This window comes from Lepus europaeus, chromosome 5 (assembly GCF_033115175.1).
Source record: "Lepus europaeus isolate LE1 chromosome 5, mLepTim1.pri, whole genome shotgun sequence".
In the NCBI taxonomy this organism is placed as follows: Eukaryota; Metazoa; Chordata; class Mammalia; order Lagomorpha; family Leporidae; genus Lepus; species Lepus europaeus.
Window position 1 is genome coordinate 82503723 of NC_084831.1, and position 15884 is coordinate 82519606.

Here is a 15884-nt window from a genome sequence, read left to right on the forward strand (position 1 = left end):
AAGCTCTTTATAGCATAAAGTTCTATGGTTTCAATAATTTCCAGAAATTCTGAGAACAGTATATTTATTACAAAATCCAATTTTCACTCTCAACTCATTTATTTTAAAACTTTTTATCTCTGGAAGTCAATACTTTTTCCATATTTGCATAGTTATTTTGTAAATAGTTTGAGAAAGAATGGTTTGTCTTTTTGTTTCAGATAGAAAGAATTTGAGACCATGGTGGGAGGGGGAGAATGGGCTCTTAAGTTCTGTATTCAATCTACCCATTCCACATGAAATTTGAAAAGATGCTAAAGATAGAAATGCATATGTGATATAAGATTTCTAAGGTTAATTATGAAAATTAGTTGGATTTTATGCTGTATTCAAAAGGATTTTCTTGTTAATTTTCGAGAAATATATTTTATATGATATTATGATGTGATACTATAGGATATCATTTCACTAACTTAAGCATAAGACGAGGAGTTATTTTCTGTGCTATTAGTTTACTTTTTAAAAATTTACTTTTCGTAAATTTTATTTTCCTTTTTATTTGAAACACAGAGACACACGGACAGATTTTCCATCCACTGATTCACTTCCCATATTTCCTAAAAAGCCAGGATTGGACCAAGCTAAGCCAAGAGCCCAGAATCTGGGTCTCCTGCATTGTTGGCAGGGACTCGAGTACTTGAGCCATTACCTGCTGCCTCTCAGAATGCCCATCAGCAAGAAGCTGGATCAGAAGCAGAGAAGGCAGGACTCAAACACAAGCTCTCTGATATAGGATGCAGCTATCCCTAGGGCAACTTAACTGTACCAATGCCTGCCCCTGTACTATTATTGACTTTTGGGTTTTTTTTACAGAGTTAGACAGTGAGAGAGAGAGACAGAGAGAAAGGTCTTCTTTCTGTTGGTTCACCCCCCAAATAGCCACTACGGCCGGCGCACTGTGCCGATCCAAAGCCAGGAGCCAGGTGCTTCCTCCTGGTCTCCCATGCGGGTGCAGGACCCAAGCACTTGGGCCATCATCTTCCACTGCCCTCCCGGGCCACAGCAGATAACTGGACTGGAAGAGGAGTAATCAGGACAGAATCCGGCGCCCCAACCAGGACTAGAACCCGGGGTGCCAGTGCTGCAGGCGGAAGATTAGCCAAGTAAACCGTGGCGCCAGCCTATTATTAACTTTTAGTTCTAGGGATTTTTCATTTTTATCAAATGGTATTTTGCCTTCTCCCTCTTCTTGGCCCCTGCCTTTTTTTTTTCTTCCTTAAGTAAATACTGTTATAGAACTACGAATGCAGCACATTATTTATCCTTTTTATGACTAAGATAGGGACTTAGTCCCTTTTATAACTAAGATGTTTTTATTATCAATACAAAGATATAAGGAATGGGTTATGATTATTTTTGTCCCTTTACTTATGAAGTGAAATGTCTTGGAATTTCCTCTTTGGGCAGTTGTGGCTCTAACCAGCACCACTGATTTTTTGGAATAATCTCTGAGAGCTATATATTCAGGTAACAAACCAAGCTAATTATTAAAATTTGAGGTTCTGGGCCCAGCGCTGTGGCTCACTTGGCTAATCCTCTGCCTGCAGTGCCGGCATTCCATATGGGTGCCAGTTCTAGTCCCAGTTGCTCCTCTTCCAGTCTAGCTCTCTGCTGTGGCTTGGGAAAGCAGTGGAGGATGGCCCAAGTGCTTGGGCCCCTGCACCCACATGGGAAACCAGGAGGAAGTACCTGGCTCCTGGCTTCAGATCGGTGTGGCGCCAGTCGTAGCAGCCATTTGGGGGGTGAACCAACGGAAGGAAGACCTTTCTCTCTCACTCTCTGTAGCTCTACAAACAAATAAATAATCTTTAAAAAATAAAATAAATTTTGAGGTTCTTTCTAGCATCATCTTGCATTGGTCCCCTTTTTGATGTTCCCAAGTCTTCTCATACTTTAACATCATTTGGAAATACCTGAGTAACCATCCAGGACACCTAAGCCCCAGTTTTCCAGTCATTTTTGTTTGTTTAAACTTTATTGGGATTTAATTGATACACAAAAATTGTACATAGTTTTGATGAGTCTGTTCATGGTTAAATACCTTAAATACCATCACCACAGTCAAGATACTTCTAGAAATTTGTGCTCTTTGTGGGTATTTTGAACAGTTTGAAAGACGTAATATGATAATAATTTACCTAATATTTTTTCTTTTATATTAGAACTTAATTGAAATAAGATATTTCATCATTTTTATTGCTTTAAAGGACATTGCCAGGCATGTGCTGGCCAATGTATTTTTAGCTTTCAAAAGCTCCCATAGTTTCTGCAAGGCTTTCAAAAGATAGTAACTTGGGCCGGCACCGCGGCTCACTTGGCTAATCCTCCACCTGCGGTGCCGGCACCCCGGGTTCTAGTCCCAGTTGGGGCGCCGGTTCTGTCCCATTTGCTCTTCTTCCTGTCCAGCTATCTGCTGTGGCCCAGGAAGGCAGTAGAGGATGGCCCAAGTCAAAAAAAAAAAAAAAAAAAAAAAAGATAGTAACTTGCCCAGGTTTACAATATAGTAAGATTTGGGCCAGGTCTTTCTAGATACAAAAAAATTTGTCCCATTAAATTATGAGCTTTGAACCACTGTGTTTAACTCTGGTCTGATCTCAAAGAAATAGTTATTTCTTGAAATTGTCTGATATTTCTAATACTAGATAGATGAAGGAATTACAGAAAGAGAAAAGCATTTTCTTCTTAAGTTTAGGAGTGAATTAAGTATATTCATAAAGCATTTATTATATGCCATAAACACCCACCAAATTCAAGCTATTTTCCTTATTAGTAAAGGGTAATTAGTATATTTGTGTGTATCTACTTTATGGTATAAATTAATATCTCAGGGACTTAATAAACTGTGCCTCTTGGTGTGAAATCTAAATATTCATGTTTATAAAATATGAAAGCACAAAATCTGGTTAGAAGCTCTTTTTTGAGAGGCTGACTTTAGCAACAAGAAAGAAATGGAATAAAATTTGTAAATTTCATAAATTTGCGAGGTTTTTTTATCCATTATATTTTAACCCTGAGTTTGGTAACGTAACAGAATATATTTTACCTTCTTCTTTTTCTCCTTAATAATAATAGCAAAGTTACCCTCCTACCATATATATGTCTAGCCTCATCATTATTCAGTGTCTTATACTATGTGCATGTGTTAGGTTTATTGAAATGATCTGTCCTACTGATACTTATCTCTTAGGTTCTAATCCTGAATCTTCTGGAGCATACTCATATAGGTTGATTGTATGCTGTTTTCTTTACAAATCAGGGTTCATTATTTTAGTAATAAAAGTAGAGATACAATAAAATGTAAAAATTGACCTTTCTTGGTAAGAAAACACTTCTTAACTTGATGCTTAGTGTTATATATTTGTGTTACATGTGTGTGTTGGGAGTGGGGACCAGGTAATACCAGTCTTTTACTACTAATAAAATCCTCAAATAAGAAGATGGCATTAATTTCAGATACTTTGATTTCCTATGGCTGCTGTAACAAGTTGTAACAAGGTTATTATTTTACAGTCTTTTAAAATGCATTGTGAGAAAGGGAAAAAAAGAGAACTGTAATCTGCTGGTTCTCTCCCCAAATGCCTGTAATGACTGAGACTGAGGCAGGCTGAAGTAGAAACCCAAGAACTTAGTCTCCCATGTGGGTGGCAGGGTTTCCATTACTTGAACCATCTCCCCTGTCTGCTAGTGTCTACATGATCAGGAAGCTCAATTCAGGAGCCAAAGCCAGGAATTGAACCCAGACAGTACAATGTGGGACATGAGCATTGTAATTGGTAGTTCAACAGCTGGACCAAGCAACTGCCCCTTTATTACAGTTTTGTAGTTTATTTTGTCTAAAATGGATTTCACTGGGCCCAAATCAGGATGTTGGCAGAGCTGTTGGCATCTTCTTCTGGAGGCTCTGGGAAGAATCTGTTTCCTTACTCTTTCCAGCTTCTGGAGACTGCTCCCTCCCTGAACCATTTGCTCATGGCTCTCTACCTTTGTCTCCTAAGCCGACAATAGCAGATCATTTTTCTCATGTTGCTCTGACCTCTTTTGCCTTTTCTTCACTTAAGGACCCTTGTGATTACATTGGGCCTACCTGCGAAATCCAGTATAATTTCTATATTTTAAGGTTAGGTGATAATAACTTTAAGTTCATTTGCTATTTTAAATGCTCCTTTACCAAATACATTAAAATATTAGCAAGGTTCCAAGAATTAGTACTTGAATGTAAATCTTGGGTAATTATTGAGCTTACTATAGTTCTGTTTGCCATTTACATTTAGTGTTACTAAAACTAAATGGAGGTACAGAAGTAACATTATTTCACTTAATTCAAAACTTTTCTTGAAGTCTTAAGACATGATGGAAGTTTATTCAATGTAACTTCTCAGCTTTAATGAGACACTCTAGCTTTTTGACATTCAAGAGTTTCTAGGAACCTTTTCTCTTGTCACTGGTGCCAAAAAATTATCATTGGAACACAGATATATTTGTGATGAGTTATTGTAAAAGTTTGTCTACATTTGTGAATTTCCTTGAAAATTTAACTGAACTATAATGGAAGAAGGAAAGATTATCTGCATTTTTTAGTCATGGTCACTGAAGTATCAATTTCATTATCATTGCTGAGAGATTGATTGTAGTAAAAAAAATTGTTGTATTTTGTGTAAAGCGATGACACGAGGAAATTACAATTGTGAATTTGAATTTTTTTAAAACAATAAAATTCAAACAGCGTATAGTTTTTATGGACAGATCAATGAGTGAAGAAATTATGTGTGTATACACACACACACACAGAGCAATATAGCCTTAAAAAAAAGATACTGCCAATACTGTGTGATCTCATTTCTATGTGAAATCTAAAAAAAAAAGTTGAATAAACAAAAAAAGAAAGCAGAGCAGGCCAGCACCGCAGCTCAATAGGCTAATCCTCCGCCTAGCGGCGCCAGTACACCGGGTTCTAGATACACTGGGTTCTAGTCCCGGTCAGGGCGCCAGATTCTGTCCCGGTTGTCCCTCTTCCAGGCCAGCTCTCTGCTGCGGCCCGGGAGTGCAGTGGAGGATGGCCTAAGTGCTTGGGTCCTGCACCCCATGGGAGACCAGGATAAGCACCTGGCTCCTGCCTTAGGATCAGCACAGTACACCGGCTGCAGCACACGGCCTCGGTGGCCATTGGAGGGTGAACCATTGGCAAAGGAAGACCTTTTTCTCTGTCTCTCTTTCTCTCACTGTCCACTTTCCCTGTCAAAAAAAAAAAAAAAAAAAAAAGAAAGAAAGCAGAGCAATGGTTATCCGGGTAAGGAGGGAATGGTAGCTCAAAGGTACAAATTTGTAGTTAGGTCGAATGAATAAGTCTAGAAATTTAATGTGCAGCACAGGTACTAGCTAATGAAATACATACTGATTTTGCGGAAAGAGTGGATTTTAGGTGCTGTTTATCCACAAAAAACACAAAAATGATAAACATAGAAAATGATGGATATCTAAAGTTTTTGTTCTAATCATTTCACTGTGTGTTTATATCAAAACATCATTTGTGTACCTCAATTGTTTATCATAAAAATGTCTTTAAAAACACAAGAATAATAAGATTCACTTGTTTTTCCTCAGATTATCTTAAGGAGTTTTTTCCTCATTTATCACATAAAATGTTTTGTGGCTCTTTTTATCATAAATATATCCACAATATCATATCTTACAGTGTTCTTTTAACTTTTTCATTTACTGCTATATCAAATGTTTTCTTTGGAAGATATGAAAATGTTTCCTTCAGCCCTTTATTGACTTACCTTTTCAAACTTACTTTTAATAGGATCGAAAACTCCATGGTACAGCTCAGCAACTGCTACAGGACAGCAAGACAAAAATTGAAGTCATACGAATGCAGATTCTTCAGGCAGTCCAGACCAATGAAATGGCTTTTGATAATGGTGATGGATTAGAGAGAAACTGTCATTCTTCTACTGTGGGCATGTGGTATTAAGTGAATCTTAGGAGAGGGGCAATGGTTCAAAGTTAAAAGAGAGGAAGCATGGTATATTTATAATTGTGAGTTTTACACTCTTTACCTGGGGTAGATGTCTTCAGATATTTGTGTCATGTTTCAAGATGACGTCAGTCTAGAATTTATTTCTTCACTTTAATTAGACTATGAATACTTATAATCAATGCTTAGTTTTAAAAGGCTGTGGACTATTTAAGAATTTGGCTCTGTTTTCTTTTTAGTTTTGTTTTAAATTCCAGAGGGAATCCATACAGCTAATTGCTAGAAGTAGGACTAGAAACTAGAGCCATCCCTAGTTATCTTCTGAATTCATTCCATTATCTCTGCAGAAACTAAAATCCAAGGATGCTCAAGTTCCTTATATAAAACAATGTATGTCTTGTTTGCATATGACTTAAGCATATCCTCCTGCATACTTTACATCATCTCTATAATTATAATTCTTAATACAGTATGAAAATAGTTGTTAAACTATATTGTTTAGGAAGTAGTAACGAGAAAAATGTTTGTACATGTTTAGTACAGACTCAGTTTTTTTTTCTGAACATTTTCATTATGTGGCTAATTGAATCCATAGATGTGGAATTCACAGATATAGAGAGCATTTCAGTCTAATGTTACAATATATTCCTGTCTTCAATTCTGACATCTTTGTTTTAACATTTGTAATTTAGATGTATAATGACTAAAATGGAAGACTCTGAATTTCAGTTATATCTACTGTTAACTCAGTGTTTATTGATTTGTAGATTATTATTTTAATTCATTTCTTTTTCATGTTTTTTAATCACTATTATTAGGAAGTCAAATAAATGGTTTAATTTTTTTTTTCTTCTAGCAAAACCTGTGATAAGTCCTCTTGAACTTCGGATGGAAGAATTAAGGCATCATTTTAGGATAGAGTTTGCAGTGGCAGAAGGTGCAAAGAATGTAATGAAATTACTTGGCTCAGGAAAAGTAACTGACAGAAAAGCACTTTCAGAAGTAAATTAATATAAAAATTTTAAGTTTTTAAATACATTATTCAAATAATGTGATTATTTAAATGACAGCAATTGTCTTTTCTCCTCTGCAAGGCTCAAGCAAGATTTAATGAGTCAAGTCAGAAGTTGGACCTTTTGAAGTATTCATTAGAACAAAGATTAAATGAACTTCCCAAGAATCATCCCAAAAGCAGTATTATTATTGAGGAGCTTTCACTTGTTGCATCACCAACACTAAGTCCACGTCAAAGTATGATATCTACACAAAACCAGTATAGTACACTGTCCAAACCAGCAGCATTAACAGGTATGCAGCACCTGGTTCCTTTTCTCTTGTGCAATTTTGTCTACATATGGTCCTTATTTAGTATTAGGAATAAAAAAAGTGTGCACAGATTTTTTTATAAATTGTAGTAAGATACATATAACCAAGATTATTATCTTAAACACTTTAACAATGTATGATTCAGACGCACTTAGTATATGCTCTATGTTATACAACAAACACAACTATCAGTTCTGGAACATTTTCATCACCCCAAAAGGAAACCAATAGTCACCAAGCAGTTGCTCCCCACCCCCTTTCCCTCACCCCCTGGCAACCAATAATGGATCTTTTGCTTGTGTGTTGTTCCAGTATAGATATTTCATATGTTATATGAATGGAATTATTTAATTTATGGCCTTTTGTATATGGCTTGTTTCACTTAGCTGCTGTTTATAAAGTTTTTTTCATGTTGTAGTATAAATCAATATATCATTTTTTTATGGCTGAATAACCAGTTTTCGGGGTATGTATCACATTTGGTTATCCATCATGACCTATTGATTGTTTATACCTTTTGTCTATTGTGAATAGTGCCACTATGAACATTTGTATGTAGGTTCTTACTTTATTTGGAAGGGGGTATATACATAGGAGTTACTTGCTAGTTCATATGATAGCTCTCTATTTTTTGAAGAATTATCAGATCTCCATAGCAGCTATGTCATGTTAACATTCCTAACAACAATGTATGAGGGTTCTAGCTTTTCTACAAACACACCGTTTATGTCAAACCCCCCCACCGTTTTAAATTATGTTTTCCTAGTAGGTTCACAATCGAAAGTGAGGCAGTGAAATCTCAAGCTATTTCTGAGGAACTCTTAATATTTATTCCTTCAGTTATGTAAATTTTTGTTTCATATATTTTTGGGCTCTGTTGTTAGGTAATCTATGGTTGTTACATCTTCTTGGTAGATTGACTTTCATATCTTCGTTTAATGTTGTTCTTTGTCTCCTATAACAGTTTTTTATTTAAAGTCTATTTTGTCTGATATTCATATAGCCACTCTTGTCCTCTTTTGGTTATATTTATAACGAATATCATTTTCTGTTTTTCATTTTCAATCTGTAAATGTCTTGGGACCTAAATGAGCCTCTTAAAGAGATCATGTTTTTAAATCCATTCTGCCAGTTTCTACCTTTTAATTGAATAGCTTCATCCATTTATAATTAAGATAATTAACTGATAAAATACAATTCTGATGCCAACTACTGGAAGTAAGCTTAAAGTTCATAGGCTTATAGCATGATCTCCCGTAAGACTGCCCTCACCTCAAACACAAAGATGTTTTGAGGTAAAGTTCTAGTTTCCCAGGCCACTAGCACTTCTGAAGAACTGTCTCCAAATTCCAGGATTCCTCCTTCTACCTCAGTCTCAGTAGTTTGCTGAAACAACTAGCAGAGCTCAGGAAAGCACTATACTTGTGATTGCAGTTTTATTACGGTTAAATTAGGACCAGCCAAAAGAAAGAAGTATAGATGAGATCTGGGAGGGTCCTAAATATGAAGTTTTTCTTTCCTTAAGATACTAAGTCACCCTCCCAACACATTAATCAATATCTGTCGCCAGCCATGAAGTTCCCTTGAGCTTTAAGTATCAATGGTTTTTATTGGGGCTTTGTTGTATACACATGATTGAGTGAATCATTGGCCGGCCATGTTGTTGAATTCAGTTTTCAGTCTCAGCCCATCCCTGGATGTTAGGGGGTCAGGCTGAAATCATGTAGCTCAAAGTCCCAAGCCCCTAATGAATTGATTAGCCTCTCTGGTGTAGCAAACCCCCACTCTGAAATTGTCTAGGATCCTGCCATGAATAAATGTATTAGCATAAACTGGGTGTGGCCTGAGGAATGCATCATTAATAACAAAGATACACCTGTACTGAGGGAAATTCCAAGGGGTTAGATGCCCCCTCCTAGAAATCAGCTTCAAAAACCAGCCAGATTCTTTATTATACAACAGATGGGCTTACTTTTGCCATTTTACTACTTGTTTTCTACAATCGTTGGTCTTTTTTTCATGAATTCTTCTAATACTTTGCTTTATGGTATTCTAAATTTTCTAGTGTATTTTTTATTCCCTCCTTATTTTCTCTTATGTATGAATGTGATATTAATTACTAGACTGTTTTAAAAGAGCAAGTTTAGATTTACAGCAAAGTTGAGTGGAAAGTAGAGTCCTCAAAAACTGCTTTTTTTCGTATATGCACAGCCTCCCCTACTGTCAACATCCTACAGCAGGGTGATAACAGTTTTTATAATTAATGAACCTACACTGACAAATCATTACCACCCAAAGTCCATACTTCACATGAGGTTTACCTTTGGAGTTCTACACTGTGTAGGTTTTAACAAATATAAAATGGTATATAGCCACCATTGCTGTATCATACAGAATAGTTTTATTACCCTAAAAATATTTGTTCTTTCTATTCATCCTTCCCTTTCCTTAACCTCCCAACCCCTGGAACCACCAATGTTTTCACTATTTCTGTAGTTTTGTCTTTTCCAGAATGTCATATAGTTGGAATCATACAACATCTAGCCTTTTCAAAGTTTTTTTTCACTTAGTAATATGAATTTAAGTTCCTGCTATTTCTTTTCATGGCTTGCTAGCTCATTTCCTTTTAGCATTGAATAATATTCCATTATCTGGATGTACCACAGTTTATGTATACATTCACTGACTAAAGGACATCTTAGTTGTTTCCAAGTTTTGGCAGTCATGAGTAAAGCTGATTTAAACATCCATTCCAGTTTAAGTTATTTTCTTAGTTGTTACCGTCAGGGTTACTTACTAACATCCTAAATTTATGACAGTATAGTTTGAATTGACGATAGCTTATTTTCAGTAGTGTACAAAATGGGTATTTTCAGCTGTGCCTCCTCTCTTTGTATTGTTGGTGTCATAAATTATGTCTTTATACATAATACTCCCATTAAAGTAAATTATAAATATATCTTTATGCACTTGTCTTTTAAGTCATATTGGAACCAAAAAGAAGTGCTCCAAACCAAAAAGTATGCTAATATTGGCTTTTTAAAAACTTATATATTCTTTTGTTCTTTAAAGTTACTATCTGCTATCTTTTCATTTCAATCTGAATGGTTTCCTTTAGTATGTATTCTGAGCAGGTATCTTGGTGATGCATTCCCTTAACTTCTATTTATCTGGGAATCTATTTTTCCTTCATTTTTGAGTGATTTTTTTTCTTTCCATACTTGAAGTCTTCATAGCATTTCTTCTCAGCTTTTCTGCTTTCAGATGAGAAATCATCTTATTGATGATCCTTTGTAAGTGTAAGTGATGAATTATTTCTTTCTTTCTTTCTTTTTTTTTTTTTTTTTTTTTTTTTGGACAGGCAGAGTTAGGCAGAGAGAAAGAGAGAAAGGTCTTCTTTTTCCATTGGTTCACCCCCCAGATGGCTGCTACAGCAGGCGCACTGCGCCGATCCAAAGCCAGGAGCCAGGTGCTTCCTCCTGGTCTCCCATATGGGTGCAGGGCCCAAGCACTTGGGCCATCCTCCACTGCCTTGCTGGGCCACAGCAGAGAGCTGGACTGGAAGAGGAGCAACCTGGACAGAATCCGGCGCCCCGACTGGGACTAGAACCCGGGTTGCCGGCCGAGTTATTTCTCTCAATGCTTTCAAGGTCTGTCTTTGGCTTTTTACAGGTTGATTATAATCTATCTTAGGGTAGATCTCATTGGGCTTATTTTATTTAGATTCCTTGAACTCTTTAATGTATAGGGTTTTATCTTAAAGCAAAGTTTGGAAATTTTTAGCCATCATTTCCTCAGATACTCCTTTTACCTTTTCTCCTCTCTCTTCTGAGACTTCCATTGTGCATATATTTGTGTGATATATTGTATCTTGCCTTTTTCTTCAGGTCTGTTCACTTTTCTTCATTCTTAATTTGCATTCTGTTCCTAATACTAGATAATTTCAGTAGACCTACCTTCAAGTTCACTGATTTTTTTTTTCCCCGTTGATACTCATCTATTGTTGAACCCCTCTAGTGAACATAGGCATTTAAGTTACTGTACTTTTCAGCTCTAGGATTTCTGTTCGTTCTTTTTAAAAAAATATATATATATATATTTATTTATTTGAGAAGCAGAGTTAGACAAAGAGAGGGAGCGACAGAGAAAGAGAGCTATTCACTCCCCAAATGGCCACAATGGCCAGAGCCGGACTGATCTGAAGCCAGGAGCTAGGACCTTCTTCCAGGTCTCCCAGGTAAGTGCAGGGGCCCAAGCACCTCCACGGAGGTGGATCAGAAGTGGAACAGCTGGGACTAGAACCTGTGCCCAAATGGGATGCCAGTGCCGCAGGCAGGGGCTTAACCCACTATGCCACAGCACTGGCCCCCTCTTTTTATAATTTGTTTCCTTTTTAGTATTACCTATTTATTGAGACATCATTCTTGTTTTTCTAAGATCTCTGTTCTTTTACATCTTTGAGTGTACTTAAGACAGTTGATATAAAATCTTTATCTAGTAGGTCTACTGTATTGGTTTCCTCATTTTGTTTTTCCTATGAACCTTTCATATTTTCTTGTTTCTGTGCTTCCTCTATCATTCAGCTACTACTTCCCTTCTTTAAGATACTTAACCCCATAAACCAAACACTCCTTTTCTCTAGGATATCTTATTGCTGCTATATATTGAGTAACATTTATTTAGTCACTTTTTTTGTTGTTGTTGTTAAGATTTTATGCATTTGAAAGGGAGAGTTACAGAGTGAAAGAGGGAGAGATGTATAGAGATCTTCATTTTGCTGGTTTACCCCCCAGTTGGCCGCAACAGCCAGGGCTGAGCTAGTCAAAAGCCAGGAGCCAGGAGTTTCATCCGGGCCTCCCATGTGCGTGCAGGAGCCCAAGCACTTGGGACATCTGCTGCTGCTTCACCCAGGCCATTAGCAGGGAGCTGGATGATATGTATAGCTGCTGGGATTCAAACTGGCATCCCACCACCACTGGGATGCTGGTGGTGCAGGTGGTGGCTTAACCTGTTACACACAATGCTGGCCCCCATTTAGTCACTGTTATGATATATTTTGTAAAGACTGCTTTGTCATCTGTGATCCCCAAAGTGGGGAGGAGGAGAAGTGCCAGGTCTTTGTGTGGGTATGTTGTTCAGACTTTCAACAGTCACCCAAACAGTTTATATCCCTGCCTTTACTAGTGCAGAGCTTAAAAGTCAGCCAAAGGTGACAGTGTCATGCCTTCTGGGTCTCTGCTGAGGATGCCTCCTGCTTGCATTTAATCTTTTAGTTTCTCAGTAATAGAAAGAAGCATTACAAAGCCCTATTCCCTAGAGCATTTCACCTGTTAGCTTTTCCTTTAGGGCCTTTGGTTTATCTTTCATTTGCCACAGCTGATACTCTTTGCCCTAGACAGCATTAGCCATTTCATTTCATTTGCTTTTAAATTTTTTGACCAGTGCTAGTATAGTGGCATAGCAGGCTATGCTGCCACATGTGTTGCCAGCATCCGGTATCAGAGGCCTGGCTTCTCTGCTTCCAAGCCAGCTCCCTGCTAATATGCCTGGGAAGGCAGCAGATGATGGCCAAAGTGCTTGTGCTCCTGCCACCCATATGGTAGGCAAGAATGGAGTTCCCAGATCCTGGCTTCAGCCTGGCTCCATTCTTGCCATTATAGCCACTTGGAGAGTAAACTAGCAGTTGGAGGCAGTCTCTCTCTCTCTCTCTCTCTCTCTCTCTCTCTCTGCCTTTTAAATAAATCGTTAAATGTTTTGACAAATGCCCTCCACTTAGCTGTTCCTCTGAACTTGGAGATTCTATAGTTTGATGAAATAAAACTAAGCCAAGATGAAATAAAAACAAACCCTTTGTTTCAAACTTTTCGGGAATCTTCAGACATGTCAAAGCAAGGAAACATAATTCTTTGAGAATGAGGTGAGGTCCTCTCTGCTCACTCTGGCACCAGGACTCTGTACTAGGAATGCAGTCTGCAATATTCAGGACTGCCACAGAGCTGGGTAGGAGTTGGGGGAAGGGGGTAAAATGGAACAAAGGTAAAGAAAATTCCACTAAGCTCTTATATTGAGTTTTATTTGCCTTTTTAAATTTTTATTAAGCATTCACTTAGTTATGGTAAACCTTTGGCTGTTTTCCAGAGTTCTTTCTTTTTTTTTTTTTTTTTTTTTTTTTTTTTTTTTTTTTGACAGGCAGAGTGGACAGTGAGAGAGAGACAGAGAGAAAGGTTTTCCTTTTGCCGTTGGTTCACCCTCCAATGGCCGCCGCGGTTGGCGCGCTGCGGCTGGTGCACCGTGCTGATCCGATGGCAGGAGCCAGATGCTTCTCCTGGTCTCCCATGGGGTGCAGGGCCCAAGTACTTGGGCCATCCTCCATTGCACTCCCTGGCCACAGCAGAGAGCTGGCCTGGAAGAGGGGCAACCGGGACAGAACCGGCACCCCGACCGGGACTAGAACCCGGTGTGCCGGCGCCGCAAGGCGGAGGATTAGCCTAGTGAGCCGCGGCGTCGGCCTCTTTTTTTTTTTTTTAAGTATTTATTTATTTATTTGAAAGAGTTACATAGAGAGAGGGAGAGACACAGAGAGAAAAAGATCTTCCATCACTGATTGACTCCCTAAATGGCCACAGTGGCCAAGCCTGGGCCACACCAAAGCCAGGAGCTTCATCTGCGTCCCCTATGTGGGTGGCAAGGACCCAAGCACTTGGGCCATCTTCCACTGTTTTCCTAGGCCATTAACAGGGAGCTGGATCACAAGTGGAGTTGCCAGGACATGAACTAGTACCCATATGGGATTCAGGCATCACAGGCAGTGGCTTTACCTGCTACACCACAACCCTGGCCCCTCAGAGTTTTGATCAAGTTGATTCTATTTTTGCCATTTTTTTTCTGAGTTTCTGTGGAGAGACTGACTTTGGAGTTTCCTACTCTACCTTTTTTTCTGATATTACTTACAAAGGCTGATGTGGCTCGTGTGACTAGGACTTTTGTTACATGGACTTTCCAGAATCCATGTTTGCTTATCAATATGTATATCAAAAGAACTGTACCTTTAAAAATGTTTGAATATATTTAAGTTATGAAAGTATTCCTCAGGTTTGTGTAGCATACTGCCACATTGCAGTTGTTTTGATTATCAGGGTTTTTTTTGTTGTTTTAAAATTATATTTGGTTATTTTATTTGAGAGGTAGAGCGAGACAGAGAGAAAGCACCCATCTATTAGATCATCCACCAAATGCACACAACAGCTGAGTCTGGGCCGGATGAAAGCCTGGAGCCCAGAACTGGATCTGTTGCTTCCCAGTCTGTACACTAGCAGAAAGCTGGAATCAGGAGCAGAGCTAGGCACTTCATATGGAATGGGAGTGATTTAGCCCCCTACACCAAAAACCCACCCCTCAGTGAGTTTTATATTATGACAAGATTTTACATTAAGTTTGCAGTTAAATTTTACTGTTATCTAATTAAGTTCAGTCTAAACCTGCGTTTTTCCTAATTCAATTCTTAAATCTGAGATAACCTGGTATGTCAAAATGAATTCACATGGGTACAACAGGGTATGTTAAGTTTTTGAGGAAAACACAACATTGCTACACCTCCCAGTTTCCAGGCAAACTACTTGCTCATGGTAATTGCAATTTCAATATTAGGTGGAGCTACTTTCCTTTCAGTGATGTCATCTCTTTGTAAAGATGGATTTTTCTTGGTTGCTATGATTTTTTTAATGCAGTATGAAAACCAAGATGGCAGTTTTCAAACTGATTCCAAAATCTGAGATGTTGGGGGCCTGTGCTGTGGCAGAGTAGGTTAAGCATCTGCCTGTGGTACTGGTTCAAGTCCCAGCTGCTCACTGGTTCACTCACTATGGCCTATGAAAGCAGTTGAAGATGTCCCAAGTGCTTGGCCCCCTGCACCTGTGTGGGAGACCCAGAAGGAGTTTCTGGCTCCTGGCTTCAGATTGGCCCAGCTGCAGCCATTGTGGCAATCTGGGGAGTGAATTAGTAGACTTTCCTCTCTGTCTGTAACGCTGCCTCTCAAGTAAATAAATGAATCTTTAAAAAAAAAATCTGAGATGTTGTATGGTTCCCCCATAAGCACACTGCATCCCATTAGGAAGTAATTTTGCTTATTTAAGACTGAAATAAAAATGTTTTCTTTTCAGTTATATATGTTATTTTTTCAAGTAGGTATTATTTTGTGAAGATACAAGATACTCTGTATTTGGACCTATTAAACAGAACTGCTAGATACATCTTTTGTTCTAGAGGTACAATGAAAACTTTTTTTTTTTTTTTTTGACTGGCAGAGTGGATAGTGAGAGAGAGAGAGACAGAGAGAAAGGTCTTCCTTTGCCGTTGGTTCACCCTCCACTGGCCACCGCGGCCAGCGTGCTGCAACCAGCGCATCGCGCTGATCTGAAGCCAGGAGCCAGGTGCTTCTCCTGGTCTCCCATGCGGATGCAGGGCCCAAGGACTTGGGCCGTCCTCCACTGCACTCCCAGGCCATAGCAGAGAGCTGGCCTGGAAGAGGGGCAACCGGGACAGA

At 38.4% G+C, this 15884-nt stretch overlaps 1 protein-coding gene across 2 annotated transcripts in view; it reads left to right on the plus strand.

Moving 5' to 3' along the window:
• The window catches only part of PKN2 (protein kinase N2), a 149676-nt gene that overhangs the window by 84420 nt on the left and 49372 nt on the right, over nucleotides 1–15884 (plus strand). The window contains exons 4-6 of one of the 2 annotated variants that reach the window (XM_062191671.1): nucleotides 5843–5960; nucleotides 6873–7018; nucleotides 7087–7324. In XM_062191671.1, coding sequence (XP_062047655.1) covers nucleotides 5843–5960; nucleotides 6873–7018; nucleotides 7087–7324 — 502 coding nt within the window. The remainder of the gene's footprint in view (nucleotides 1–5842; nucleotides 5961–6872; nucleotides 7019–7086; nucleotides 7325–15884) is intronic. The other variant, XM_062191672.1, reaches the window with a different exon arrangement.